At 40.5% G+C, this 27,405-nt stretch overlaps 2 protein-coding genes across 2 annotated transcripts in view; one reads left to right on the top strand and one right to left on the bottom strand.

The window, feature by feature from the left end:
- Window positions 1–112: 112 nt before the first annotated feature.
- LOC111225367 (myc target protein 1 homolog) lies at window positions 113–2,497 on the bottom strand. The gene is made up of 2 exons (XM_022750184.1): window positions 2,344–2,497; window positions 113–1,157 (listed from the first exon to the last, which is right to left on the bottom strand). The coding sequence occupies exons 1-2, from the start codon at window positions 2,396–2,398 to the stop codon at window positions 655–657; spliced, it is 558 nt and encodes a 185-aa protein (XP_022605905.1). The 5' UTR covers window positions 2,399–2,497; the 3' UTR covers window positions 113–654.
- A 3,440-nt stretch (window positions 2,498–5,937) lies between these two features.
- Window positions 5,938–27,405, top strand: part of syne1 (spectrin repeat containing nuclear envelope protein 1) — a 76,855-nt gene continuing 55,387 nt past the window's right edge. The window contains exons 1-24 of the mRNA XM_022750757.1: window positions 5,938–6,004; window positions 13,590–13,651; window positions 16,159–16,254; window positions 17,498–17,581; window positions 18,511–18,603; window positions 18,908–19,086; window positions 19,296–19,492; window positions 20,209–20,318; window positions 20,808–20,858; window positions 21,325–21,432; window positions 21,547–21,684; window positions 22,167–22,331; window positions 22,434–22,546; window positions 22,659–22,827; window positions 22,927–23,023; window positions 23,507–23,709; window positions 23,890–24,054; window positions 24,152–24,304; window positions 24,644–24,787; window positions 25,328–25,495; window positions 25,661–25,819; window positions 25,907–26,071; window positions 26,447–26,581; window positions 26,937–27,095. Of these exons, the coding sequence (XP_022606478.1) occupies window positions 5,938–6,004; window positions 13,590–13,651; window positions 16,159–16,254; window positions 17,498–17,581; window positions 18,511–18,603; window positions 18,908–19,086; window positions 19,296–19,492; window positions 20,209–20,318; window positions 20,808–20,858; window positions 21,325–21,432; window positions 21,547–21,684; window positions 22,167–22,331; window positions 22,434–22,546; window positions 22,659–22,827; window positions 22,927–23,023; window positions 23,507–23,709; window positions 23,890–24,054; window positions 24,152–24,304; window positions 24,644–24,787; window positions 25,328–25,495; window positions 25,661–25,819; window positions 25,907–26,071; window positions 26,447–26,581; window positions 26,937–27,095 (3,180 nt within the window). The remainder of the gene's footprint in view (window positions 6,005–13,589; window positions 13,652–16,158; window positions 16,255–17,497; window positions 17,582–18,510; window positions 18,604–18,907; window positions 19,087–19,295; window positions 19,493–20,208; window positions 20,319–20,807; window positions 20,859–21,324; window positions 21,433–21,546; window positions 21,685–22,166; window positions 22,332–22,433; window positions 22,547–22,658; window positions 22,828–22,926; window positions 23,024–23,506; window positions 23,710–23,889; window positions 24,055–24,151; window positions 24,305–24,643; window positions 24,788–25,327; window positions 25,496–25,660; window positions 25,820–25,906; window positions 26,072–26,446; window positions 26,582–26,936; window positions 27,096–27,405) is intronic.

The raw sequence follows: 27,405 nt of genomic DNA, 5'->3' as shown, positions 1-27,405 counted from the left end.
GTTTCACCTTTAAATATCCTGTGACTGCACTAGATTCACTTGCTTTAAATAAATAAATAAACTGATTTTCTAGGAAGTGTTTCGTTGTTGCACAAAAGCACAAGCACTGGAATAAAATCACGATCAAATCTTTATTGTCATATAAGATCATTTTAAATATCAGGCACACAGTGTTTCCCTCATTTTTGATCGTTTTTTTCCTAAAAGGCAAAACACTTGCTTGTCAAAGAATTTGTATCTGTTTTACATCATTGTAAATTGAATATTTTTGACTTTGGGACAAAACAAAGACATTTAAAGTAGTCACCTTAGGCCCCAGGAAACAGGTAATTTTTGGTTATTTTGTGACATTCTATAGAGAAAAAAACCAACTGATTAATTGAGAAAATGATATGCAAATATTTGATTAGTTAGTCCCACCCTTAATCTATATCTCATAATATGATACTGAGCTGACACTACATGATTGCGTAAGAGTCTTATTCAGTTAAAGACACACTGCTGCTTTGGACTGAAAAGTGTCAGAAATGGTTTGATCACTCAAAACGCAGGGATATAAAGAGCAGAGCACAGCCACAAAGTCCACTGTAATCCCAGAATGCTCTCTCTCTCTCTCTCTCTCTTTCAGTTCTTGTTGTATTGATGCAGACAGTTTCAAGTGCAAGTCTCTTCAAATGCATGGATGACACTGTCGTATGCAGGAGGGGGAGTCTGTGAGGGGAGGAATCCTTTAAGTCCATTGCCCCCCAACCAGAAGGAATGTCTCTTGTTTGGCACGAGTGAGGCTGAATCTGACGAGGTCGAAGCTGCTGTGTCATCAGACATGCTGATCTGGGTGTCCTCTGCCATCTCCAGGCCAGCCCTGCTCCTCTTGGGCAGTGGCCGAAAGGTGGACGTCTCTGCGCCGGGCTTACTCCCCAGGGGGCCCACCGGCTCCAGAGAGGGCTGTCTGTAGACGCTTAGAAAAGTGCTTCTGTAGAGGCCCAGCTGGCCACTCATGGGGTTGTTTGATTGTGAAGTGCCAGATTTCTTTTTAGAGCGCCTGGTGATCCTGGCGGTGGCCCTGCGCCTGGAAGCCCAGGTCAACAGAACATATACCAAAGCACCCAGCAGCAGGCCCACAAGCACAGATAAACAGAAGGCTAGAATCATATCGCCTGCAAAGAAAAAAAAAAAAAAAAATCAATGCTGAGAGTCAGCTATGGGAAACGGTGAGGGATGAAAATAATGGTTGGAAATGTTTAGTAGCGTGTGAGGCCGGATGCATTGTGTTCTAAAAATGGGAAAGATTATTTCCCCAGATGATGGATTCAGCTCCATATCAAATTTGAAATAAAATCTTATTTAGCATATACAAGAAGTGTACATCAGGTGAATAAAGTAGGTCTCACATGCACCAGATTTTCTTTTAGGAATTCTTGCTCTGCTGTATTGATTTATTATTGCTGGGTGCTGCTATACTGGGCTCGATGTTACATAAAATCTTACATCATACCTGCTGTGTGGGTTCACGGTCTATTTAATATCATTGTGCTGAAGCACACACTGACCATATCATCACTGTGACACATTAAATACAACTCTGGCTTTTATCATTTGATTTTCATTCTCTTCTGCACTTCAAGGCAAGTTTATATGTATCTTGTAGCACCTTTCCACAACAAGGCAATTTCACACACTTCAAGACGTTTCAAGACATAAACAGACGTCAAGATGTTAGATGAAAGGAAAACGACGTAAGTAGGGTTTTAAAAGAATAAAATTAAATTGAAGATCTGAAACAAGCTTAATGGAATAAAACAAAGGGAAAAGGTGGGGGGGGGCAGTTACAGTCCTAAATTTGACTTAATAAAAGATGGTGGCAAACATAGAAGTTTTAAGATGTGATATAAAAGAACAGGGAGTTGTTGCTTTGTTCCAAATATGTGGTGCATACTGATGGTTTTGAGCCTGGGGACAGTAAGAAGAATGACCTAGACAACCTGAGTGCTCTGGATGGTTCATAACATTGCAGCAGATATACAGTATAGCAGAAATATATTGTTCTGGCCCTAAACCTATTGAATGCTTTATTCAGAGCTCATTTCCTGATTCTCCGGTGCACTGAAGCTCACATATTTTCAGCCTGAACATCATGTGTGTCTCAGTAGTCCTTAGAAAGGCAGTTTTGGTGATAAACCAGAATTTTTTTTATGTGAAAATATACAGTAATTTGTTGTATCAAACTGAACAACCATCAAATCTGTATTTCACAATACATCATGCTACTCTTACATGTTAGTAGCTACAGCTTTGTGAAACAGTTCCTATATCTTCACAAGAAACAAATGCAGGTAAACTCACCAAGATTGAATGATTTTAGTATTTCCAAAAGGGGATGTGTTTCATTATGTGCCATTATTCCACCAGAAGCTGGTGTTAGATTCCACACTGACTCCGAGCAGACGGATGAACACTAAGCTTTTTCCAAGACAGGTTTTTTGCTTCTTTTTTTTCCCCCTACAGTGTTTGCTATGGCGGAAACTTTGCTGTCATGCTTCCTTCCCTTTCTGGCTTTAAAATTAGCAAGTGCATTGCTTATCTGTGTGGGACACAACACTGGGAAACAGGGTTGTTTCCTTTTGCATCATTTCCTAAGGATCAATACTTTTTTAACAATTGCCTTATTGGCACCATCTTTGTAAAGCACAGCATGTTATACATCTCCTTATGCAACAATTATGGTTACTACACATGTTCTTTATGTTAAACACAGGCTGTTAGTGTGACTGACTGTGAGGTTAAATTAAAAGAAACTAGAGCCATTAGAAATACAACCCTTCCTCTGACGTAAAAAGTCTTGGCTGTGTCTTCAAGTGTCCTGACGAGGTTCTGGATAAACTAACCCATGAAAATCTAACTATCCACTAGAGAGTCTGCAGGTTATCAAGCTCTCAGTCTCAATGGGGATTTCCTTCAATTGTTGCTCTGTTCCCACTTCACTCCTGACCTCAGAGTTTTCAGGCTGATAACACAGACCCGCTTTCTGCAGCTCAACAGCCAACTGTTCTGTTTCTATAAAGTGACGTAAACACATTTTAATAAGACTGCACAGAAAACTGAAGGTTTATATGAGGTAACTTCCTTAGCTGTTTAGTCACAACATTCGTGTCACACAGACGTCCAGCAGGTGGCGTTCAAGTACTGTGATTTTGAGCACTTGCCAGCCTTTATGATCTGCATGAAATTACATGTAAAGTTTATTAGGGTTGCATTTGGTTTATTGAGGTTATCCAACTGACAATTAAAGTGTGGGGAGTGGGTAACATGTTGGTTTGTGGACATTTTAAAAAGAAAATTGTGTTTGAAATTAGCTGGTGATCTTGAATAAAAACTGCTTAGCTCTATGCAATACTGTAATCATTATTCAGGACTGTGTCCACTGGTACAAATACATGTTTTTTATGTTTTAAATTATGACCTTTCCCCCTTCTGAATCTACATACTCAGAAGTTTGAACTATTAAAAATGTTTTGTGAATAAGCTCATGTGCCCCAAGTTCTCTTTTACAGATACCTACAGCATCCCATAATGTAATAATGGGTGATGGAAGTTTTCAGATACTTTACTTGAGTAGCAACAGAGTAAAAACACAATCTTAAAAGTAATAGTCTTGCATCATTAAAAGTATATATTCAAATCTAATATCTAATGCATATACACTGGAAAAAGATAATACTGTGCCCATATGAACAATGGAAAAGTTTCCTTGCTGTAATGATTCTTCCTGGAAATGCACTTCCATTGTGAGTGATGGGTGGCAAAATCCACAGTCCTCATTCTTTGCTGAAATGTATTCTAAAGTTTATATAGCCTTTACAGGCCTTCAAGAGTATGAGCGAGACAAATCAAGTGTAGCATCTAGCCTTTTTTGACACTTGAGTGCCTTTATAATTTTGTATTAAAGACTATAAATTTGGAAGATATCCACTAACTAGTGAAGCCTTATGCTGGAATATGTTTTTTTGTATGGGAGGGGGAAGCTGTGGACAGTGTCCCCTCATCATTTACAATGGAAGATACACACAAATGTTGGGAGAGAGAGAGAGAGAGAGTGACAGATACCGGGGGGGATTCCTCTCTGCTGAACCAAAGAATGAAGCCTTTTGTCCCTAAATATTAGCAGGACAGGAACTAGACCACACATTTCCGACCCCTCCTCCTCCTCCTGCCGCTTAGCTTCATGCGGTCACAAACTTCACTTTACGCCACCATGTTTCATTTTCACCGTTACCATTGGCAACGAGGAAACACACACACAGGCACTTCCTCTGCAGAGTTAACATGCTCTGCCGGGCCCGCAGAGGTAAGATGACATGTCAGATGTAATTTGGGATTTCAGTGGTAGTGTAATGTTTGTGTGCAGACGGTGGTTGTCAAGCTAGTGTTTACTTAACCGTTACCTATCATTTTCCTGTGAGTGTTAATGTTTTCTCCCTTGGTTTTGCAGTGTTTTAGTAACTTCCTCTCGTGTTGAAGTGGCGCTAATTAGCTACATACACACACACACACACACACACACACACACACACGCCATGGTGTTTGAATGGTGAATCAAACAGCTATCCAAATTTGTTTAGTTCAGTGTTGGGTAACTTCATGGCAGTATAATATGTGCACCTGCAATGTAATGAGGCAAACGATTGTGCCCAACTTCGACACTTCTTCGAGCTCATTCAGACATTTTTTCACTCAACAAATTTAACTTCCCTTTTGATAGTCTGTGAAGTGCCAATGCGTCTGTAAGTTTGCACTTAAAAAAATGAATATATATAGTTACCTTTTGCATTAACTATTTAACTTGTATGTATGGTCGTTGTCTTGTTGTATGTGTTTATGCTTGCTTAGCTTTGTGCATATATGTCTATATTTATATTTGTGTCTTCCTGTAAACCTGCGGAGAGCTACTGATTCAAATGCCTTGCATGTGTCAGTTCTCATACTTGACCTCCAAAGTTGATTCTGAGTCAGTAAAATGTATCCTACCTCTTATATAAACAATGAATTCATTTATTTACAGCTTTATTTTTTACAGGAAATTGGTGATATATAATCTTAAATAGTGTCATTTTCTTATTCTTTGCCTTTGAAAGCAAACTTAGATGTTATTTTGATACGTAACTGACTGTAAAACCACAGGTATCACAAATAGCATTAACAGTAGCTCTATTTTAGACCTTGACAATGTGTGACGATTGTTAATTTCAGTATTTGCACATGTGCTTTTCCTACTGTAATGTCTCAGAATGTCTTTGGTGCTCACGGCCAGGTTGCACATGGATTATTTCTTGTGTTATCTTGTGACCAAACTAGAAAGATACAGACTACATCATTTAGCTTTGTAGATAGGGCAATTAACATATGTATGAAATGAAAGCAAACTTTTATAGGAATGCTCTGTCTACAGGAATGTGACAATATCACAAGTAGTAGTGACATAAAGAAACACAAAAATTACAACCAAGAGTTAAAAACATCAACAATGAACACAGTCAAAACAGTCACTTTCAGCTAGTGGTAATTTTAAAATGATTTAGGCATACTGTAAGAAACCTATGAGTGTGCAAAGTTTACTTGTTAGAGGAGCAGTTAGACCGTGTTGTTGGTTCTAAAAGTTGACCTAAAGACAAACACGATAGTAAAATGAAACCCTCTTAACATGCTTCTCTTTTGCAGGCAATGAAAGGAAGAAGTGCTTCTATTGGATAGTAAACCTGCTTGTCCCTGCATGAAACCTGAGATTCAATTGGACCTGGTCCTGCAGTGAAATTAGAAAGAGAGAGAGAGAGAGCGAAGGAGTGAGAGAGGGAGGGGCAGAGGGGATGTCCCTCTCAGGACTGTTGTGAAGGATCATCAGCATCAGTGACCCACCTTGTCATACAGCTGCGTTGAGACGACATGGCCTCTCTAAGGCAGTTCGGCCGAGCGTCTGTGGACATTGCTAATGTGATGCAAAAACTGCAGGGTAAGTGTCATTCTTTGACTCAGTAGGCTTAAGGACAAAAGATTCTCTCCTCCAGCGCTGCTGCACTGTAACATTGTGCTGATTCAATGCCTGGGCTGCGTGCCCATCTGAAGTTTGTCAGCTTTTGCAAGGCAGGATGCTCACACACTTACGCTTACATACACACACCCTCTCACAGACTCATTCACATAGGAGCTATTTGGACATACAGTTGAAAAACTTGAAAACTTTTTTCCCATTATTGCTTTCTAGGATTATAATAATAGGACATTCCTACAGTTAAGGGTTTGTCTGTTTGCTGTGTAATTTTGTCTCTTAATTTCTTGTAAATCTGGATTCTGTGTTAATGGTATAAACCTAGAGTTATAAAGTGCATAAAAATTGCAATGTCTGGTATTTTTTTATACTTAGAAAATGATAATTTATGTACATTGTGTGATTAACCTGTTCTCAGGCACTCGTAGCCTTTTAATAACACATTTAGGTAATTTGATTTAGTGTGCACATGGTATCTTTTGTCACCAGGTTTATTTTTTCCAAGATAGCACATAATCTTATTTGCAATAATAAGAAATTCAATGTTCATTCTTGTGATATCTTGTGACCAAACTACAAAAAGACATACTGCATTGTGTGGCGGCCTGGACAGGGCAATTAAGTTATTTAGAGGAACATGATTCGTTTTATTTAGGTGATATTGTGAAACTCCTGATCTCAACACATGATTCAGAGCACTCCTCTGATGAGCTTGTTTTCACATCTTTAAATCAGATTTTCTTTAGTGACTAGTAAGCCAAGTTTGTTGCAGAGAGACATGCATTCATGCCAGTATCCAAGTAGCACCAAGACAATCTGGAGTAAAAAGAGCTTTATACTTTTTTGGTATGTATAATTTTTTGAAGGAATATACAAATTTTTGTCCTTTGTTTGATCATAAGACTCAGTCTGGGGTTAAAAGTGAGCTCCTTTAGTTCAAGACGCATCTGAAACATTTAATCTGCTCTGAGTCTTGACACGAGATATCGAGTCACAACAACTGGGGCTTCATGAATGCACAGACAATGGTCTGAACAACACTAAAACCTGACACCCTTTCTGCCCTTGGTAAGAGAATGGATCGATGGCGGGAGTCTCTTTTTGTTGGTGTCCCCCTTCTGTTACAAGGGCATTAGGCCACTACCATCACTTCACAAGTCTGGTCGATTCTGGCATCAGCTTCTGCTCAGTTGAGATGTATTTCTGGATGTACAGTATGCCAGGACATTTTACACGTTATAGCTTGTTACCATAGCTACCGTTATGAAATATTTGTCTGTGGTTGTTCCAGTGTTGCCCAGTTCCTGCTGTAGAGAGACTTGGTTTCCGGTGTGCTGCACATCTTTTGCCATTCACAGTCACGCATAATGAGGGCAAAATCTGTCATCACTAAGAACACCCGTCATTTTGATGTCATTTAATTGTTTTACACAATTTGACACCTCATACTGGCCCAGACCTGCTCTGACATGCAGGACCATATAAACTCAAAGTAGATATTTTCTTTTATTAATGCTGAAAGTGATAAACATGAACTAAACCTTTTCTTAGCTGTTGCTGAAAAGAATAATTAGATTTCAATATAATTTTTTAGGATGATTTAAGAAACAGAAACAGATCTATTTAAAAAACCTAATCAGAAAACCTAAGATAACCTGTAGGTAAAATCTACGTGAACGGTGTACAAATGGCACAGTCTGAGTGCCACCCCCTGTTGCGTGTTTCATTTCAGGAAGTGGAATTTGGTGTCATGTCACATCTGGAAGACATTCTTGTACCAGTGGTTTTAGGTATTCTGTAGATGGTGAAGGTAGTCAGGGTTTTTTTTTTTTTTTTTGCAGCTTCCTGTCATTAAAAGCATCCTGCAGGGAGGGTTACAGCACGATCACTTGAGTAAGGGTCCATCTGGGTGGATGAATTATTGACACCAGCACATCTGTAGTCATTTGAAAACTAACTGATTATCTTAATACTGTTGATTGTTGTAGTTTACTGTGTATAAAAACAGAAACCTCTATTGAATGTTCTACCTTTGGGAAACTAAAATCTCGTATTTGTATCTGATGCAACTTGTTGCTGCTCTCATGCTGCAGTCGTAGTTTATCTGTCTGGTTCCAGGGCCATACGATGATAGAGTAGCAACACCTAGTGGCACTAAATGCCCTCAAGGTACAATTGGTGTCGGTCTGTTGTGTGACTGTCTGTTGCATGTCACTCTCATTATGACTTGGCTTTTGTGGGTTTCGGTTTAGTTTAGACTGTGTGTCAAACAGGATATGAAGGAACACAGCTGGTGAAAGGTTTGCGGTGACGTCTCAAAACTGTGATGAATCTCCTTCCTGGAAATAAGGACACGCAATCCTATCTAATCTCACATGATGACAAGATATAGGCCTATTTCTTTAATGATTATCTTTTGAGATTTTTGTCTGATTTCCAGTCATTATTTGTGAAATGTTCTGTAGTTTTTTAGCCCACTTGCTTCCTGTGATGAGTAATCATGCCACACATGCCACACAGAATGAAAGAGAAAATCATTAGGGGTTGCAACACACAATTATTTTCTCAATTCACCAATTAATGTCAAAATAGTGAAAAAAATGCCCAGCACTATTCTTTCTGACCCAGTGTCATGTCGTTGATGTTTTGTTTTTGTTTTTTTGGCTAACAGTCCAAAAAACAAAGATGATATAAGAGCAGAAAAAAGCACATTTTAGAAACTGGAACCGGTAAATGTTGAATGGCATCCTTGCTGGAAAATACCTCTCTACTTTGGACTTGCAGCCAGTAACACAAAATTGCACCTTTTAGCTGTAAAAGGTCACAAGCTAGAAATCTGTGTTCACCAAGAAGGTGGAGCTGTTTCATCACTGTTGGTGTAAAAGCAAATAAAAGAAAGGCAAGCTTGCATGTTGTCAGCTGTGAGAGATGTTTCTACTCCACAGTGTCAGTAACAGCTGCCCAGACAGCCATCACACTGATATGATCTCATGAACACAGAGCCTAATTCCCACTCAAGACTAAGCCAAGCTGCTGCAGACTGTTTTAAATACTTAGTACTGCAGAAGGTACAGACCGTATCTGTTCTCTGATCCTATGTTCATTTGTTCTCTTTGTTTTTGAATAATAGGTTACAATTCTGTCATGTTGTCTTGAAGGTCAGGAAACCATTCACTAAGTAATAATTCCTGTATCTCGGAGTGGACCGGCTCGAGTCCAGCCACAGAATCTTTTCTTGTCCTGCCTAATTGTTGTTGGCCTGTTGTAGCTAAAGTAGGGCTGCTGTCGACTAAATGGAAAAACAACAGAGTGAGTGGGCTTTTACAGTGGTCCCAGATGACCAACACAGGCGAATGAAGCCAAGCACCCACAGTACAGTATTGCCAAAGGTATCATCTGTCCTAAGATCACCTTAAGTACTCCATTACTCATGTGAATTGCAGATGCGTTAGTGGTTTGATGCACTGTGTGGTGTTTGTTGTTGGGGATATCCACTTTTAATTGCCACTTAGCTACTAGTAATACATCAGGATTAATTGAGTCAGTTGACCAAGACATAATGACTCAGTGATGGTCAGCTGGTTTACATAAGGATTTCATGCTTGTCAGTTAGTATGCAGTGTATTCAGAAAGAATTCCCCTTCACTTTTTTCACATTTAGATATGTTTCAGCCTTTGTTTGTGTCATTAATCTACACTCAGTACCCCATAATGCCAAAACAGAACTTTAGAAATTTTTGCAAAGGAAATGCTGAAATATCACATTGACAAGTATTGAGACCATTTACTCAGCACATAGTTGAAGCAACTTTGGCAGTGATTACATCCTCAAGTATTCTCGGGTGTGATGCAACAAGCTTTGCACACCTGGTTTTGGGGGATTTTCTGCCATTTTCCTCTGCAGATCTTCTCAAGGGGAGTGTTGGTGGACATCCATTTTCAGGTCTCTCCAGAGATGTTGGATGGGGTTCAAGTCAGAGCTCACAGAGTTGTCCCTAAGTCACTACTGTGTTGTCTTGGCTGTGTGCTCAGGGAGGGTGAACCTATGGCTCAAACTGAGGTCCTGACTGCTCTGGACCAGGTTTTCATTAAGGCTATCTCTTTCCTTCTCTCCAACTTTTTTCCCTGCTGTTGAAAAACAACCCCATAGCATGGTACTGAGCCGGTGATGAATGTTGCCCGGTTTTCTCCAGACATGATGCTTAGAAATGAGGCCTAACATCTTATTATAGGACAAAGTGAAACATATAACTGAGTTCAGGACTCTGGACAGCTCCTTAATAGCTAGTTGGATATAGCGCCGAGCAGCTGGAATATCAGGAAAACTTCAAGTTATCATTTGCAAGTTTGCTTTCTTATGTCTCATATGTTCTTTTTGTTCCTTTTAATTCACATTTTGATGACAGTCCTAAAATGACAGTAAACGTGGCTTATTGAACCTGAGTACTTTGGAGTCTGTAGCACAGAGTCTACAAAAACTGTCCAGAAGTTTGTCAGATTTTTAATCCTGTTATTTTAAATTAGATAGTTCCTAATTCTACAAGTTACTCCTTGTCTCTGAAGCTTTCAACCACCTCTTGTGGTCCTCCTCTGTGGATGATGTTTTTTAGCTTTGGAAACAAGTGAGCTGGATGCTGTGATCGGGAATTGCTTTGTCAAACTGTTTTTTCCAAGGTCAAGAATCAACCCACAAGCTCAAACTTTTACCAGTATTAAGTGGTTTTATTTGGACAGTTGGTTTATATGAACTTAATAAATGTACTTGGTAGATTAAACCCTTGTTTTTTCAGCCATTGTGTTTGTGCAATTCACAGCAACATTAAACACTTGAAAATGCTTTAATTACAATTAAGTATAAGCTTAATGTTATCATTTTGTATTTTTATCATTTGTCCTCCAGGCCAGTTTGAGTATCTAACTTTTTTTTTGTTCAGGGCTCAGCTGGTCATAAATGACTGAGCACTGATTGCAGTATCTCTGAAAGCCCATTGTTCTCAGTGCATGCAGCTGTCAACAACATTTTAATGGTGCTACTTCTAACCTTTTGCTGTTTTCAAAGTAAAAGGGAAAAAAAAAAAAATCCATTTTCACCCAAATAGCTTTTCTGGGCCAGTTCCACTTGCAGTCTATAGAGCAGTAATAATAGAATCACAAGCTCAGGCCTATTTTTAGTTTATCAGAAAAGCTTTTAGTATGCCGTTCTGGTCTTGAAAGAATAAAGGGGATTTTTCTGCAGGAGATGATAAGCTATCATGTACCATACTTATTCACTATTGTGTGTTATATTCAGAAGAGTAGAGTAGTAGTCCAATAGAAAAGCAGACTGGTCAGAGCTGAAGTGGTTCTGCTAGGTCTTACGGTACAAAAATGGATATGCTTTAAAGCTTTTACATGATGCTGTGCATGCAAAGGGAATCCCAGGGTGGGTGTGTCTGCTTTGTCGTCACAATAGCATTGACACTGAGAGAGAGAGAGAGAGAGAGAGAGAGAGAGCAGGTGGTAGATGTCATTCATCAGCCTCAGCATTAATTATTAAGAGATGCTGCACCATGGTGAGCTTTGTGCAGCAGTCTATCTAATTAATAGGTCTACAGGGACCTAAATTAATTTAACAGCTAAAATTGAACACAAAATAAATTTTACAAATAAATAATAATTTTTTTTTTTCCACCAATTATATTTCTTTCATCATTGCCTGAGACAATGTGATAATGTGATGCTTTTTAAATGTGTCAGTCTCATAGAAGATTAGACAAATCTTATGAGCAAACACAGATCCATAGACACACACACACACACACACACACACACACACACACACACACACACACACAAACCAAGCTTAAATCGGTATAATGCAGCCAAGGCTGTGACATCACCACCTCCCAAAAGCTGATTGGTGGAGCCATGCATCTAGCTGATCTCTCTCCAGCCTCAGACGGTACGATGATACAGCGAGGCAGTGCAGCGGGGGCTGTGCACATCCACACAGGCATGGCTCCTCTGGGTGGGAAAAACACAGGAAGAAGGAAGGATGGGATTGTAAATCGCCTTATCTATTAGAGTTTTCCCCTCTGCCGTCCGTCCGTGTGTGTGTGTGTGAGTGTGTGTCTGTGTGCGCGTGTGTGTCAGTGTGTCTGTGTGTTAGAGTGTCAGGGAGGAGGGGACGTTTTCATCACAGCCTCCAGCAGCTCTTTTGCTTTCACCAGGGAAGCCAGGCAGCCAGATCTGTTTTGCTTCCTGCTGGGAGAAAAAAAGAAGGGAAAGGACAGCTGTGTGTTTTCACCCCAGTTTTTCCACTGTGGATCTTATTTTCACACATACGTATATGTACGCTGGAACTCATGAAAGGCAAAGGGAAGGAGCCGGAGAGTGGGGTGTAGAATGGCTCACTATAAGGATGTATCTGTCAGGAAGACTTCTTTAAACCTGGTGACTGGATTTTTTCAGTATCTTCGTGGTAAGTAGGGCAGCAGCACCCTTCATCTCTCATCTGTGTGGTCCTATGTAGCTAATATAGGACATAACATATGCTAATGGTTAGTAGGTGAATCCCTGCTATGTGAACTAGTTATGATGCTGCACAAACACAGCTGTGTATGTGTGCTGCATGTGTGTGTATTTGTGTTTGTGTGCATGTGTGAATCTGTATGTGTGTGCTATGCTTCAGTGGGCATCCCCTGTGCATCAGTGATGAAGCATTTGCCTGTGGGTTAACTTGATGTCTTTGCTCCCTGTATAGCGTTCTCATAGCTTCTTTAAACACGTGACCACTATCTATATCTCTATGGGTGGATGTTTAAAAATGGCCACTCTGTGCACTGTGCAGCACCAGCCTACCGGCATGCGTGACAGGGTGTTAGAATTCAGTCGCGACAACAGCATCACTACAGCAAAGAAATCAGTTGTTTTGTTATACGTGTTGCATAATGCATGAGGCTTTGTGGCTGAATATATTAATAGGCCACAAAAGAGTCTGAGGGTGACCTGAACAATCACGCATGTTATTACTGAACACAGAGGGGCTTGCGAGATGTGTTGGCTGAATTCTCCTCCCCACTCAGTCTCTAATCTCCTCATATGACCTCTTTTTGAGAGGAGGATCTATCATACAAACACTGGCAAGCTTGTGTTAATGACATTGCACAAATCTAACCATTGCAGGAGTCATACTTCTTACTCAACATCCCAGTGGCAGTGTGAAATTATGTAGTGTGAGGTTGGATAAAGTAGGATTATGGCGGTGGGAGTCCTACAGAGCCTATAACTGACAAAAGTTATAGATATATATGTATAATATTTGATGCGTTTTATGTTTCTGTGGTGTCATGTCCATATGTAGAATCAGTTAACTCATTTGCAAAAAAACATCTTGAATCTCTGATCACCTAGTCCTATTGCATCTGTTCCAGTCACCCGATTTGTGTGTCCTCTATCAATATCACCAGCTCCCTCAGTCTGAAGTGTGAGGCTTAGACTCGACAGTCAACAGTCAGAGCATGTGGCGTCTATCATATATTGACATGCGCTGTGTGCCGTTTGCTTTCAGATGAACAAGAGGCAGTGCAGAAGAGAACCTTCACAAAATGGATCAATTCTCATTTAGCAAAGGTAAGTGTGAATTTCCATCCATGCTCTCCACTGCTTACACACCACACGATGATCGTTCATCACTCACAGGGGCTTTTACAAGCGCATCAGGCTCACGTTAAACAAACAGTCAAAGCAATTACATTACAAGTAAGTTGGGAGCTATGCTATGTTGACCTTTTTCATCAGAGACAATAGTGATGTTTTATTGCTCATCATGATTATGCAGCTTCTCTTTGGTCAGTGACTGACTGCAAGACGAGCGTTGCACTGCAACAGTAATAGCATCTAATAACACTGTACAAGATGATTGAATTTATCCAGTTAACTGCACGTAATAACATCATTTACCTTAGCCTTCCAAATCAAATCATGTTTGATGGAGCAGGTTTTGTTTATAATAATAGTTTCCTGGATGTTATGATGGGGAGGGAACACACCCTCTGTATAGTACCTATGAAAAGGTCATGGCAGAGACTGCTGCTTGTTGCTGTGCTGCAAAGATGACATAGACATGATGGAGCTCAGAGGCATCTTTGCAGTTCTGTTCTAGAGAATCTCACTAGGGGCATTTATACTTAGACGAGCTTCTGTGCCACTAGTGGAGTGTGTTTGTGTGGACATATGGAGGGCTTAATGGAGTTCTTCAGAAGATGCTGTGTGGGGTGTATATATTCATTGTGTGTTAGGTGTTTGTGTTTGTCGGCCTGTGTATGACTGTAGGTATGTGCGTGGGTGTTTGGTTATTCATGTACTGTATGCGCGTGCGTGTGTGTGAGTGTGTGTATTTGTAGACAGGATTGGCAGGGACAGTGATGCAGTGTGCAGATGGAGAGCAAGAGGGTGAGGACAGTTCCCTGCAGGCAGTCGTCTGCTTCATAGGTCCATGCATGTAAATTACAAAGCACCGAGTGAACAACAATAACACTCGCTCACACGCTGTAATACATCACACTGTGACCCTAAAATAACAGAGGCTTTATTAGATTATGCACACAGCATTAAAATGAACCTTAGAGCTGTAAAACATCAGAAACGGACAAAAACACTTCACAGAAAATTGTTAAAAATTCAGAATATGGTAAACTTTATGCAAGTGGAATCACAGATGACACAGCAGAGTGTGCAGCTAATCAGACACAGATTCAGGGTTTAAGCCTGGAACCTGGCAAAGAGATCTGGTTTAGAGGGGTCTTTTGTTGAGCTTGATCTGCCCACAATAGTTCAAAGCATGGCTTCTAAAACTTTGGAAGAATCTCAGTTATGTGGTGGGCCAACGTAGAGTCGCTCTGTTGGTCTATTCTTCATTATTCATGCACTGCGCCCGAGCTCACTCACTGTGCATACCAATAGGACTAATGTAGCATAAGCCACATCATGAAAGAGCTCTGTCATGTTTACACTGCAGACGGTGATTGGCTTATTTAGGGATATTTACGGTACTTTTCTTGTGCACAAAAGGTTTCCCGCAGTGATTTGCAATAGTTTTGTGGCTGTTTATAAATGATGAATATTGGTTTGAAGGAAACTCCTTTTTTAAGGTTGAAAGTGTGTTTTATCTAAGTTTGAACTTCCTCCAGTTGTGACACTTTCCCTTCAGCCTTTGTTTCCATTTCCTCTGATATTGTATTGCTAAGCACCTTTCCAGTGATTTTCAGAGTTTTTCCACTGATGGGAAGACTCATGTGACTGTTTTCCAGGGTGGGAGTGATTTTCAAATATCAGAGGCTATTTTTGTGTCACGGTGCATATTTGCAGTATCATTGGAAAATCAGATAACTCTTTCTTCTTTTTTTTTTATAATCTGATTGATATGAATAAAGTAGTTGTAGATTCTTCTGGTCAAATAGTTTATGTAATGCATAACTCTTAAGCCATAGCTGTGTGTAATCATACAACAGTAATGAGCCTTGTATGGAATAACAGGACAGACGCTTGCCTCTTCACACTGCTCTGCCCCAAATAGGCAGCCAACTGCATCCTGTCATGGAATATGTTGAGTTGTGAAATGGCCTGTATACAGTGCCAAATAAAGAATTCCCTTCGCGACCTTTTCCTTTTAATTAAAGCTTCACTCTGTCGAATAAATACACATCTGTTTCGCTCACTCATACAGTAATGCTTGTATAACACAGTGGGCTGCATCGCTGTCACTCAACTTGGAGATTGTGCAGCCCCGTAAATGTGCGGATATGATATCAGGAGACAGTATCCAGTTAGGGTTAAATGAATACCATCGCCTCAGGACTGGGCACCAAGCCACTGCTGAGGAAAAGGCAGCATCTTTTCAGCTGCAGGGAGGCTCTGTGGTTGTTGCCAACAAGCCTGTTTCTCACAAAACAGCATTTGGTTTCTCCTCATCCCTACTAATGGGTTAGAATACCAATATCCTTTCACACTAAAGGATTAACAATGCATTGATACTGGTTCTGTAAATGCATGGCTTCTACAGACTGACACATTTATAATTACAACAAATTTTCATGATGCTGATTCTGCATTTCAAAGCTCTGTCCTCTCCCCTCCAGCATAAACCACCACTAGAGGTTAACGACCTTTTTGAGGACATCAAAGATGGGGTGAAGCTCTTGGCTCTGTTGGAAGTGCTGTCTGGCCAGAGACTAGTAAGTAGTACTTATTTTAACACAGGATTTAAACACGGATTGTGTAGATATGCTGGGCCTGATTCACACCTTTAAGATCACTTTTTTTTTTTAAATTTTATGCAGATTTTTAGTGTTGATTTAAATCATTCCCTTCTGAATGCACATGTAAATCAAGGCACATCTTTTCACTTTCACAGCACAACAAATCAACTTGTACTTACATGTGCTGATTCCCTACATTACATGATTTAAAACAAGGAATCTGCATACAAATTCAAATGCTTCTGGTACATTTGTATTCGATTTACATTTGTAAAAAACTAAAGATCTGTCAACGTTGCTGTTGCAGTGTTGTTTAATTCATTGTATTAGAAATGTGAGCGGCAGTTCAGAGATCTGTAACCAGACCGTTGATTGGTCTTTGAATATATTTTAAATACATTGTATTACAGCAAAGCAAAACATTCAATATTGGCCCATTTACTGTATATCCTTATCTGATCAACATCGATATCAGCCTCAAAAATCCTGTGTTGGTTGAGCTACAATTTATTTTGATGCTCAACTTTGACAGTGGCAAGAGAATTGAATCAGGGTGGATGTGCAGCATACAGCATATGCATTTTACAAAAAATCCAAGGTTCGGATAAAAATGTTGTTCACATTTAGTGTCGGATCACTGCACATAAATTACTAGGCCATAATTCAGACCTGAGGCTCCCTGCTGTGAGAACATGTTAGCACAACAGTCTTCTTCTTTCACTCTCTCTCCCTGACACACAACACACACACACACACACACACACACACTGGCCTTGACTCTGATTGGTATTTAGTAATTAGACCTGTCTTGATACAAACTGCCATGTCATTTGCAAAGCTGTTACCTGGCTAATGAGTCACTCGCACTGGTGAACGCTGCCTCATGCACTCACTTAGTGCTTTCAGACGCACACCCCTGCTGGTTTATGTCAGCCAGAGTTTTAACATGGACAGATCTCAGGATTATACTTTTTCTCTTAAAGCAGCTTTGACACTCACCAGTTAATTTATGTAAGAAAAAACACACCCAGACCACTTTCACTATCCTACCATGCAACTAGTGACAAATGAGATGGCTTTTAAGCTTTGCTACTGCTATAGAGGTTGGTTGGTACAGTAGACAAAATGGCCATCTGCAGTTAATATCCCAAGCTTTAATATGATATCGCTTCCTTGGCGAGCTTGATTTTCACTTTCTGTCTGACTTGTCTGTCTTAAGCCCTGTGAGCAAGGCCGCCAGCTGAAGAGGATTCACTGGGTTTCCAACATCGGCACCGCACTCAAATTCCTTGAGGGCAGGAAGGTAAGCATTCAGTCATAGCAAATATTTAATCTTTAAGATATCAAGTAATTTTTCCACAACTAAATATACTAGTAAAAAGGAAGGCATATCTTAAAGACAGTCAAGGGTATGACTAAGAAAAAGCTGTTAATTAGATGTTTGTTAGTGCACATAAGGTGTACCTGTCTGCACAGCATGTGAAACGTTGAGAGAAGCAGCAGCTAGAAACAGGACTTCTTGATTACATAACCCATCTCTAAATCCCTTGGCTCTATGAGGCCCGTGTCCCACTTTCGTCTGGGCTCCATGAGGACTGAGACTTACATTGTTGTGATCTCTCTCCCATCATGTGTGCCTTCAGTCTGTGTATCGAGGATCTCCGGTCAGTCGCCATTAAACGCCCTGTGTGATCATGTACTGTATGCATTCTTTTCATTTGATGCACGATGTGTACTAAGCTTGGATACAGACATTCAGTTTTTTTATAAATGTAGTCATTACGCTTTTCCACGGACATGCATATTAATGCATTTTGACTAGAACAATGGTTTCTGATGTGTCTGGCTCCCTGCAATTCTGAGCTGCTCAAATGTAAAGAGATGTAAACATGGCAAATTGGGGCAGCAAGGTTTGCAGTGCTGTGGCTCATTTGCTTTTCCTTTAACGCCTAGTTGAACACACTCTTCCTCTCTTTTCTTTTTTTCCTTCTGGTTCACTTTTCACCGTGGCTGTTTCTGCCGTCCTGGTTTGGCTGTACAGATGCTCCATGATTATAATACTTACCTGCATCAAAGACTCGGCTTTGATGACTTAGAGCAAATGCAGCATTGTTTTGGTTGATATTAAACTCATGGGGCTTCTGTGGGTGGAAATGCATAAGATTCTTACTTCCAAACTGTCCGGCTGTGACTTATTTTCCGTAATAATCCTCTGCTTGGCTTTTGTTTCAGATCAAGCTTGTTAACATTCATGCCACTGACATCGCAGATGGACGACCATCAATTGTCCTTGGGTTGATATGGACTGTTATCCTCTACTTCCAGGTAATACTTCCTCTGATGTCCCTGAGTTTAATAACCATGCTCACTCCAAGATGAGTTGATGTCCTACAAATAAACCCTGCACATCAGAAACTCCTCGACCAAATATTTTTGGGTCAACCTTTTAACCCAGTGTCAGTCTTTGTCCTGTTAAAACTTTACATCGCCTAAAGCAGACGTCAGTGGATGGTTTATGCTAGAAAATGCAGATGGAGATGGATGCAACAAAATATTTCCATTTTCTTTTCACGTTGCCATGGCCACAGAGCAACCCTCTCTTCTGCTTTTGTTCTTGGTTCTCAATTAGATTGAGGAGTTAACCAGCAACCTGCCAGCCCTCCAGGCGCTTTCCAACAGCAACTCTTCTGTGGAGAGTATAGCCAGCTCTGAAACAGGAAGCCCACCCATGAAGAGGAAAGTGGTCAACAAATTTCAGGGCAATGCCAAGAAGGCCCTGCTCAGATGGGTGCAGTGCACTGCTGCAAAGTATGACACTTTCAAATTACCTTTTTGGCTTGGTGTTGCAAATGTTTAAGGATATTGGTGTAGATACTAATATGTACATGTGATACAGAGAAGGACTAGCACCTAAAAGGCAACTGACAATTTTACCTGACATATTTTGGGTGTTTCTGCATATATAGACGTTTAGGCAAGTCTTGCAAAACAAAAATGTCTATGCATGTGCTTTTCAGGCATCATGGAATTGAGGTGAAGGACTTTGGTCCCAGCTGGCGAGATGGTGTTGCATTCCAGTCGGTGGTGCACGCCATCAGGCCAGACCTGGTGGACATGGAGGCTGTGCGGAGGAGAAGCAACAGGGAAAATTTGGAGGAGGCCTTCTCACTTGCTGAAAATGAACTGGGCATTCCCCGTCTGCTGGATCCAGAAGGTGCCCTTGACCTCCCCTGCTGCTTGCATTTAATATTTCAGCGATGCACAACATTCAGGCAGAATAGCACTGAATTCAGTGTGGACGAGTCTTTCTAAGCTTTTGTGTTGCCATTCAGAGCTTGGCAGCGTTTTATACGTAACGGCAGCAAATATACGGTATTGAGTAGATTCTACTTGTTTTTCTTTTAAAGTAAATAGTTTTAGCCCTTCAGTCCGTGCTGCCTGAGCGTTTTGACAAAATGTCTGCTGAAAAGATCAGTGCCACCCTCCAGAGGATTAAAATTCTGTTTATATACGTGTCTGAGTTCTATTCTGTGGAAGTGAAGCAGTCCTGCAGTGGCTCTGCAGTCCTGTCTTCTCTAGCAGAGTCATGATACTTTATTGCACAAAGAGCTGCACTGAAATGATTTCTAGAAACATAAGGTCCGTGATGGAGACGAAAGTAGACATGTATAATTAGCCGTCCGGCCTGGAGGGATTTATCCTCATAAGAACAAAAGTTTTTTTTTTATATGTCACATGAACTTAATGCCACATGAAACTGCTCTGTCATATCTGCCTTTTATTTCTACATGTATGAGGTCATGTTTAAAATTAAATATTGACATGATTTTTGGAGGCCTGAAATACATTTTGCTTTCTATATTCAGATCAGTTAATTTTCAGTGGTGAATTTCATTTGTTGCATCAGATAATGTTTGTGTTGTTGTGCAGATGTTGATGTAGACAAGCCAGATGAGAAATCCATCATGACATATGTGGCTCAGTTCCTCAAGCACTATCCAAACCCCCACCACTCCGAGACTGATGGACAGCAGGATGAGGTACCCGTTCAAAACTTATATTATAGATAAATTGCACATAAGGCTGTGATACGTTGGGTCATTTTGGGGAAAAAACACCTCTGTCTTACCACTAGATACTGTAGTAGGAGTGATATTTTATTCATATGTTATTATTTTAAAAGTTGTATGTGTTTTTGCCATCCCCATTTTCCCCAAAAATCAGCTAGTGTATCATCATTCACAGAGAATAACCAGATGCGAGAGATCATAACAACAGAATGTGCTTAATGAGAAATGCTTAACTCCTGCTGCGCTTAACTGTTGTAAGACCATGCCTGCAATTCTTCATGCTCATCACTGTTATCACATAAATCTGTAATGAAATTAAAGTAATCATAGCATGAACACAGCAGTAATATAATCATCAGGATTATGTTTTCCCGTCATCACAGACTTTCATTTCATTTCTCCATCTACTTGTTTTTTGTTTTTTTTTTGTTTTGTTTTGTTTTTTTTACGCACATTAAGCTGCTTCTTGGCTCAATTCCAACTTTTGCACTGTCAGTGCCAATACTTCAGGTGAGAGATCAGGTCATAGTGCTGCATGCTTTTTGTTTGAAGTGAAATCCCGCCTGCCTCCATCCTTCTCAGCTTCTTTTCTTTTTTTTCCTTGCTATTCTAATGCCTTTTGGTGTGTGTTTGAATTTCTTTGTGTGCCTTGCCGCTTCCCTGGATAGTTTGGTCCCCAAGATATAGAGCAAATGCTTGAGGTATGTTTGACGAAATTAACAGACCTAATCAAAGAAGATACTTTTGATGTCCATACGCCTTTACGTCTTCCTCAACTTGTAGAACTAATCGGTGCTAAAATATAGAGGTTGTTTAATCTGTTAACATCTTTCTTTCTAATCTTTAACTGTGTGTTTCTGGAATGCCAGCTTGGTGTGAGTCTCACAATATATCGGCATGCTGATTTGAAAGAAAAAAAAGAAAAAAAAGAAGGGATTCAAATAATTTTGTTCATGTGACTCTCTAATTGTGCCAGAGAGAGGAGCGGAAGATGCTGAGAGAGCTGAAGGTGTTTTTAGACCAGCTGGAGAGAGATGTGCTGCGGGCCCAGGGAGCAGAGGGAAACCTCACTGACAAATATCAGGTGAGTCAGGCCGGAAAAGACAAAGTGCACCGTTACGTAACATTCTGCTTTGACAAAGACATTTATCAACTCTAACCACATGTGTATCTACTTTTACTATTTTTGGTTCTGCAGGCGTTTAAGAGCTTCCGTGTACAGTACGAAATGAAGAAGAAGCAGACGGACCCGCTGCTGCAGCCAGTCCACAGGGATGGCAAGCTGTCTGTGGACCAAGCTCTAGTCAAACAGGCCTGGGACCGTGTATCTGCCAGGGTAATTGTGCTGCGTACTTCCGCACAACATAAACAAATTATAACCAAGCCACAAAGAAAACAGAATTAAATATGATAGTTAATCGTTCCCTAAATTAAACAAAACCTGAGTATTAATAATAGATCATTGTTTTTTTTTATTTGTCATTGTGCTTTTCTTTGCTAAAAAAAATTGCTTTGCTGCACTGAAATCTGTCGTAAAGAGAGAAACACGACTCGGGTTCTTCTTTTTATTCACTGCCAGTGAAAGTTCAGTGGAGTGCAAGTGTTTGAATGAGAGTTTCTTCAGAGAGGAGCAGGCGGGAACAGAGGAGGTTTTGTTCTCGGGGCAGTCCACATCCACAGCTCGTCTGGACCGGCATAAAATCTCTTTTGTGGCCTGATTGCTTGTGAACATGTGAAAGTGTTTTGATCAGTACAGCCTCTTCTATGGTGGGATCTTGCTTTGGCAGAGTGGGTTTTTTTAATGGATGTCAATTGCAGCTGCTGGACTGGCACATCCATCTGGACAAGTCTCTGCCTGGTCCTCTTGGAGTGATTGGAGCCTGGCTTCACAGGGCAGAGATGGCTCTGAGAGAAGACATACCCATCCAACATGCTCACGACGAGACAGCCAATGTTCTTCACAGAAAACTAGAACAGCATAAGGTAACATAGCCATGCAGGGTACCCCCTTCATGCTGTTAACATTGTTATACAAGTACAATATAAAGGGAAGCCAGTGTGAACATGAACATTTCAATTTTGCAGGAAGTATTAAAAAACTTGGAATCGCACAGGCAAACCTTCCACCAGATCCACAAGGACAGATCAGTGAATGGGGTACCTGTCCCACCTGAACAGCTGCAAGACATGGCCGAACGGTAAGACTACTCGCTGTCTTAAGATCTAATTGTATGTACTGGTTTTGCCTAAAAAATAGCTTATTATTATTAATAGCAATTATTAACTATTGAACATTTGTTTAATTTGCAGGTTTAATTTTGTGTCTACATCATCATATGCTCACTTGATTAAACTGGAATTCTGGGAGATAAAGTATCGGCTGATGGCGTTTCTTGTGTTGGCTGAATCAAAGCTCAAGTCCTGGATCATTAAGTATGGCCGGCGGGACTCAGTTGAGCTCCTCTTGCAAAGCTACCTTGTAAGTTGAAATAATTGGCACTGTAGTAGGAGAGTTAGTATTGCACAGTGTCTATCAAACTATTTAATATCATTACTTTTGTCTGCCTTTTCATTACAGACTTTCATTGAAGGCCACAAGTTCTTTGAGCAGTATGAGATAATCTTCACAGCCCTCCAGCAAGCTGCAGAGGTTTATGTAAAGTCTGATAGTTCAAGTAAGACTCTTTTCTGTTTTAGTGCAAGTTGTCTATTGTTTACAGACATTATACATGTATATAAATGTTTATTTGGGCTCAAAGTAAATGGTTTTATTATCGATTTCATGTTACAGGGTCTAAGACCTGTAACAGAGGTAAGTCCAAAAACAGTCTGACAATCTTCAAAACCTGAACTTTGCCTGTCTCCTGAGCCATTTCTTTCTGTAAATGTGGGGCTGCGCTTTTCTTTTCTAACATACTTTTAACCCTCAGAACAGAAAAAGCATAGTATTGCATTAAGCATGAAAAAGTAACGGTAATCTAACAGTAGTTGAAAAGCTACTTTAGCATGATCGTTCTGACCTAACACACTGTAGGATCACCTGAATGGCTTAATGATCAGCAGACATAATGAAATTCTTTTTTTTTTTTTTTGTATACCTGAAACCCATATCGGTTAGAGTTTAACTAAACTGAACTAGCTCCTTATTTGATTTGCAGTCGATGAAGCAGAGGGGGTAAGTAAATTCCTCAGTGATGCCACGGCTCAGTGGAAGAATCTGGCTCTGGAGGTGCGCAGTGTTCGCAGCATGCTGGAGGAGGTGATCTCCAACTGGGAGAAGTACAGTAGCACAGTGGCAGGTCTGCAGGCCTGGCTGGAGGATGCTGAGCAGATGCTCAACCAGTCAGAAAATGCCAAACGTGTAAGTAGAGTCACTGAAGCTACTGATAATGAACAGTGTTATTTCTAATGTACAGCATTTATTTTTGTTCCTAACCTGTGTGTCGAATGTTTCTACCATAGCCACAGTAGACACAGCTCTAATTGGCTGGACGATGTGCATTTACACAGGTATGTTCTTTGTTTTCTTCTCTTCTTTTAGGATTTCTTCAGAAACCTCTCTCACTGGATCCAGCAGCACATGGACATGAACGATGCTGGGAACTTCCTCATTGAGACTTGTGATGAAACAGTCTCCCGAGATCTGAAGCAGCAGCTGCTTCTACTGAACGGGAGATGGAGGGAGCTGTTCGTCAAAGTCAAACATGTAAATGCAACAACAAATGTAACATGAAAAAATGTTACAGCTGAATTATTTAAGAATATCAAATTCATCCATCTGTTTTCCTCTGTTTGACCGACAGTATGCAAGAGCAGATGAGGTGGATAAGTTGAGGCAAGACTACCAAGATGGTATTAATACCTTAAAGATGTTCATGGATGCAACCAATGAGAAGATGACTGCTCCTGTCCAAGTGTCTTTCCTGAACGTCAGAGCCTTTGTTCAAGATGTTGAGGTAAACGATCCATGTATGAGCTCAGTTGTCAGTTTGCTAGGAACACTTGGCTAAAGCTAATGCAGTCTGATACAATAATCCTGCAGTAAATCCTCCCTCCATGAAGATTTTTAATGTTTAGTTTTTGTTGAAACTGTGTTGAAGAGCTGTTGATTCAGCTGAGTGATCATTCTGGGGGCTGCAGTTTGTGGCGATGTTGAACTGCATTTTGCTATGTTGACAGGTATTCTGATTATTTTGTCAGCCCCATTCAAATGAGTGGGGGTAGGCTTAAACAACAGACACACCTCCTTGTACAGCTTACAACATACTTTATTTGTATATCCCAACTTCCTGCAGGAGGTCAAGCACAAAGTGCCAGCTATGGAAGCAGCCTGTAAGGCAGCGAGTCGGACGGCTCAGCTGTTGACCAAAGACACGCCACAGGAGGAGGTCTCACAGATGATGGCTGTGATGGCCTCGATCAAAGAACAGCTGAGCAAGGTGTGTGCATGTCATTATACAGTATCTCATTCGATTGTTTAACCTGTCTTTAAATGTGTGTTTAAAGTGGCGTGTGATTGTCACAGCTGATACTGATACCTACGGGTATTGAAACTACTGTAACAGATATTTGGTGCCAGTATTTAATATTTTTTTATCACTGTCATCAGCCTGATCTAAGAGGGGATGCATACTTATTAATACAAAAAAAAAAAATGTTCACATGTTGTAGCAACCACAAAATAATTTACCTGAATATTACCCAGAAATACAGCAGGTTATTCTATGTAAACGTAAAGGGAAATTAGTGCTACTGCTTTTTTTCTTTGGCATTGGATTGAATTTAAATTTGCTGCATCATAACTTATCACTTTATGCAAATTATACGCAAATGATTGTTTTAAGGATATGTAAAATGTAGTTAATTATCCAAAATTACTATTTGATGTTATTGATCAAAACAACATATCTCCTTCGTAATTCAACATATAATTACAAAATATACATACATAAATAACCAGCATGCTGTCTTCCAATCAGGTGAGAGAGAGAAGTTTGCCTCTGCTGAGGGAATCCCAATCTTTATTACCTCCACTGGAAGAAATGGAGAAGAACATTACAGGCTTTTACCAGGCTCTGGAGAAGGCCAGTCATATCACCAGCACCACAGACTCTGAGGGACCAGTAGACTTTAAACAGAGATGCCAGGTAACTAATATAAGAGCATTATGGTGCCAGTTTTTACTGAATGACTTTCAGATACATGGATAAAGATAAAGCTGAATGCCAAGAGAAACATGTTTTGGACTGATAATTAAAAGCCTCAGAATATGAACAAATGGCTAAAACCCTGCTTGTCACTGAATACTGCAGGAGCTGGCGACCTTCACACACAGCTGTAAGAAGTGTCTGACAGTGATAGAGAGAAACCACCAGACTATCCAGAAAATAATGAACAGCAGTAAAACCCTCCAGCACATGGACATGAGTCTTCTGCAGAAAAGAGTCGGAGACCTGCAGGCGTCCTCACAGGTAAAACTCAAGGCCTGTTTCACTTTTATGCAACCTTGTGTTTAAGCTGTTAAAAAAAATATTACTGTTACATGTTTGTGTGTTTAGACAATGATTAAAGAATCTACTGAGTGGCGGAAGCACGTAGAGGCGAACAGCAGCCTCATGAAGAGGTTTGATGAGTCACGGGTGGAGCTGGAGAAGGTTCTTAAAATGGCACAGCACTGTCTGACAGAGAGAGGCAACCCAGAGGAGCTGCTCAAGAAACACACAGTAAGAAAATGGGTCTTTTTTTTTCCAGTCTCTTAAGTGTACCCTGCAGTACCCCACGCTACACTGTAATCCATAGACCAGTGCACGCAACCATCATGGTCTCGTCACAGTTTTGTTTCGTGTAAGCATGCATAAAGTGTACAGATGAGACACTCAAAACTTTATATCAACCTACACTCTGAGGTGCCAGTACCATACATAACTTCTACATAACTAATCTATGTGAATACCACCATTAGTCCCGGTGCAGCATGGAGCAGGCGCTTCTTGGAATACACAGTTAAACAACAGAATAAGTAAAGTGCATGTAAAATATTCATGACCTGTCCCGTACAGAGTGTGAAACACGATGAGGACTTGATTTTTTTTTTTCAGGAATTCTTTGGTCAGCTGGACCAGCGAGTTTTGAATACATTCCTCAAGGCTTGTGATGAGCTGACAGACATTTTGCCGGAGCAGGAGCAGCAGTCGCTGCAGGAAACAGTCAGGAAGCTGCACAAACACTGGAAGGTTGGTGTCATGAACAGTGACAGTAAAAACTGCACTATAACTCTGCACGCTGGTGGCTAAAGTCACGTCAATCTGCACAGTGGTGAAATCACTTTGTCAACAGTGCACAGGTGTGATAAATACATATGGGTCAAATGACTAATGGTCACAGTCTTGACTTTGCATTGATTTGATGTTAAATATCAATATGTTTTTTTCACAAATCCCACAAACACAAACTGATGAAAAATCTTTACTTTGTTTGAATTACTCCACCTTTTACAGACGTGAACTAGAACAAGCAAAATTAACATGATGTTTAGTTTGGTGCAAGTAGGTTGAGCTAGGTGGACTAGTTGTCTTTTGTCTCTTCCAGGATATCCAGACAGACGCCCCTTTTCACCTCTTGCACCTGAAAGTGGAGGTGGAGAGGAGCAAGCTGATGTTGTCGCTGCAGGAGTGCCAGGCAGAGGTGACCAGGGAGAACCGCCACCTGGCTAGCATGGGGAGCGAGAGGCTCATCAAGGAGCACAGGGTGAGCGCGGAGCGGCTGGCTGGCCGAGTTTCATGTATTGATTAGCTCAGTGTGAAATAATTCGATGCAAATTCACTGCTGTGTAGCAGCTTGGGAAGATTTTGATGAACTTGATCTAAAAGAACCGAGGCTCTTCCAGTGTCTAGTAAATTCAGCTTCAAAATGTAATATTTTATTGCCATAAAATCTAAGACTGTCACATTTCACTGAATGTAAAGCTCTGGAACATTTTTTTTCTGTAACTGAACTAAAACCGATGATATGCTGTGGTCATGGTGCTCGACACAAGTGAACCAATTTAAATAGCTTT

This window comes from Seriola dumerili, unplaced genomic scaffold (genome assembly GCF_002260705.1).
Source record: "Seriola dumerili isolate Sdu_G_001 unplaced genomic scaffold, Sdu_1.0 BDQW01000149.1, whole genome shotgun sequence".
NCBI lineage: Eukaryota > Metazoa > Chordata > Actinopteri > Carangiformes > Carangidae > Seriola > Seriola dumerili.
Note: the sequence above shows the minus strand (reverse complement) of the source record. Positions and strands in the feature narration are given on the sequence as shown.

Excerpts from the sequence above, each read along its gene's own strand:
- LOC111225367 (XM_022750184.1), bottom strand. The coding sequence starts at position 2,398 with ATGGCACATAATGAAACACATCCCCTTTTGGAAATACTAAAATCATTC. Across the intron at positions 1,158-2,343 it reads ACTAAAATCATTCAATCTTG|GCGATATGATTCTAGCCTTC; the intron begins GTGAGTTTACCT and ends TTTTCTTTGCAG.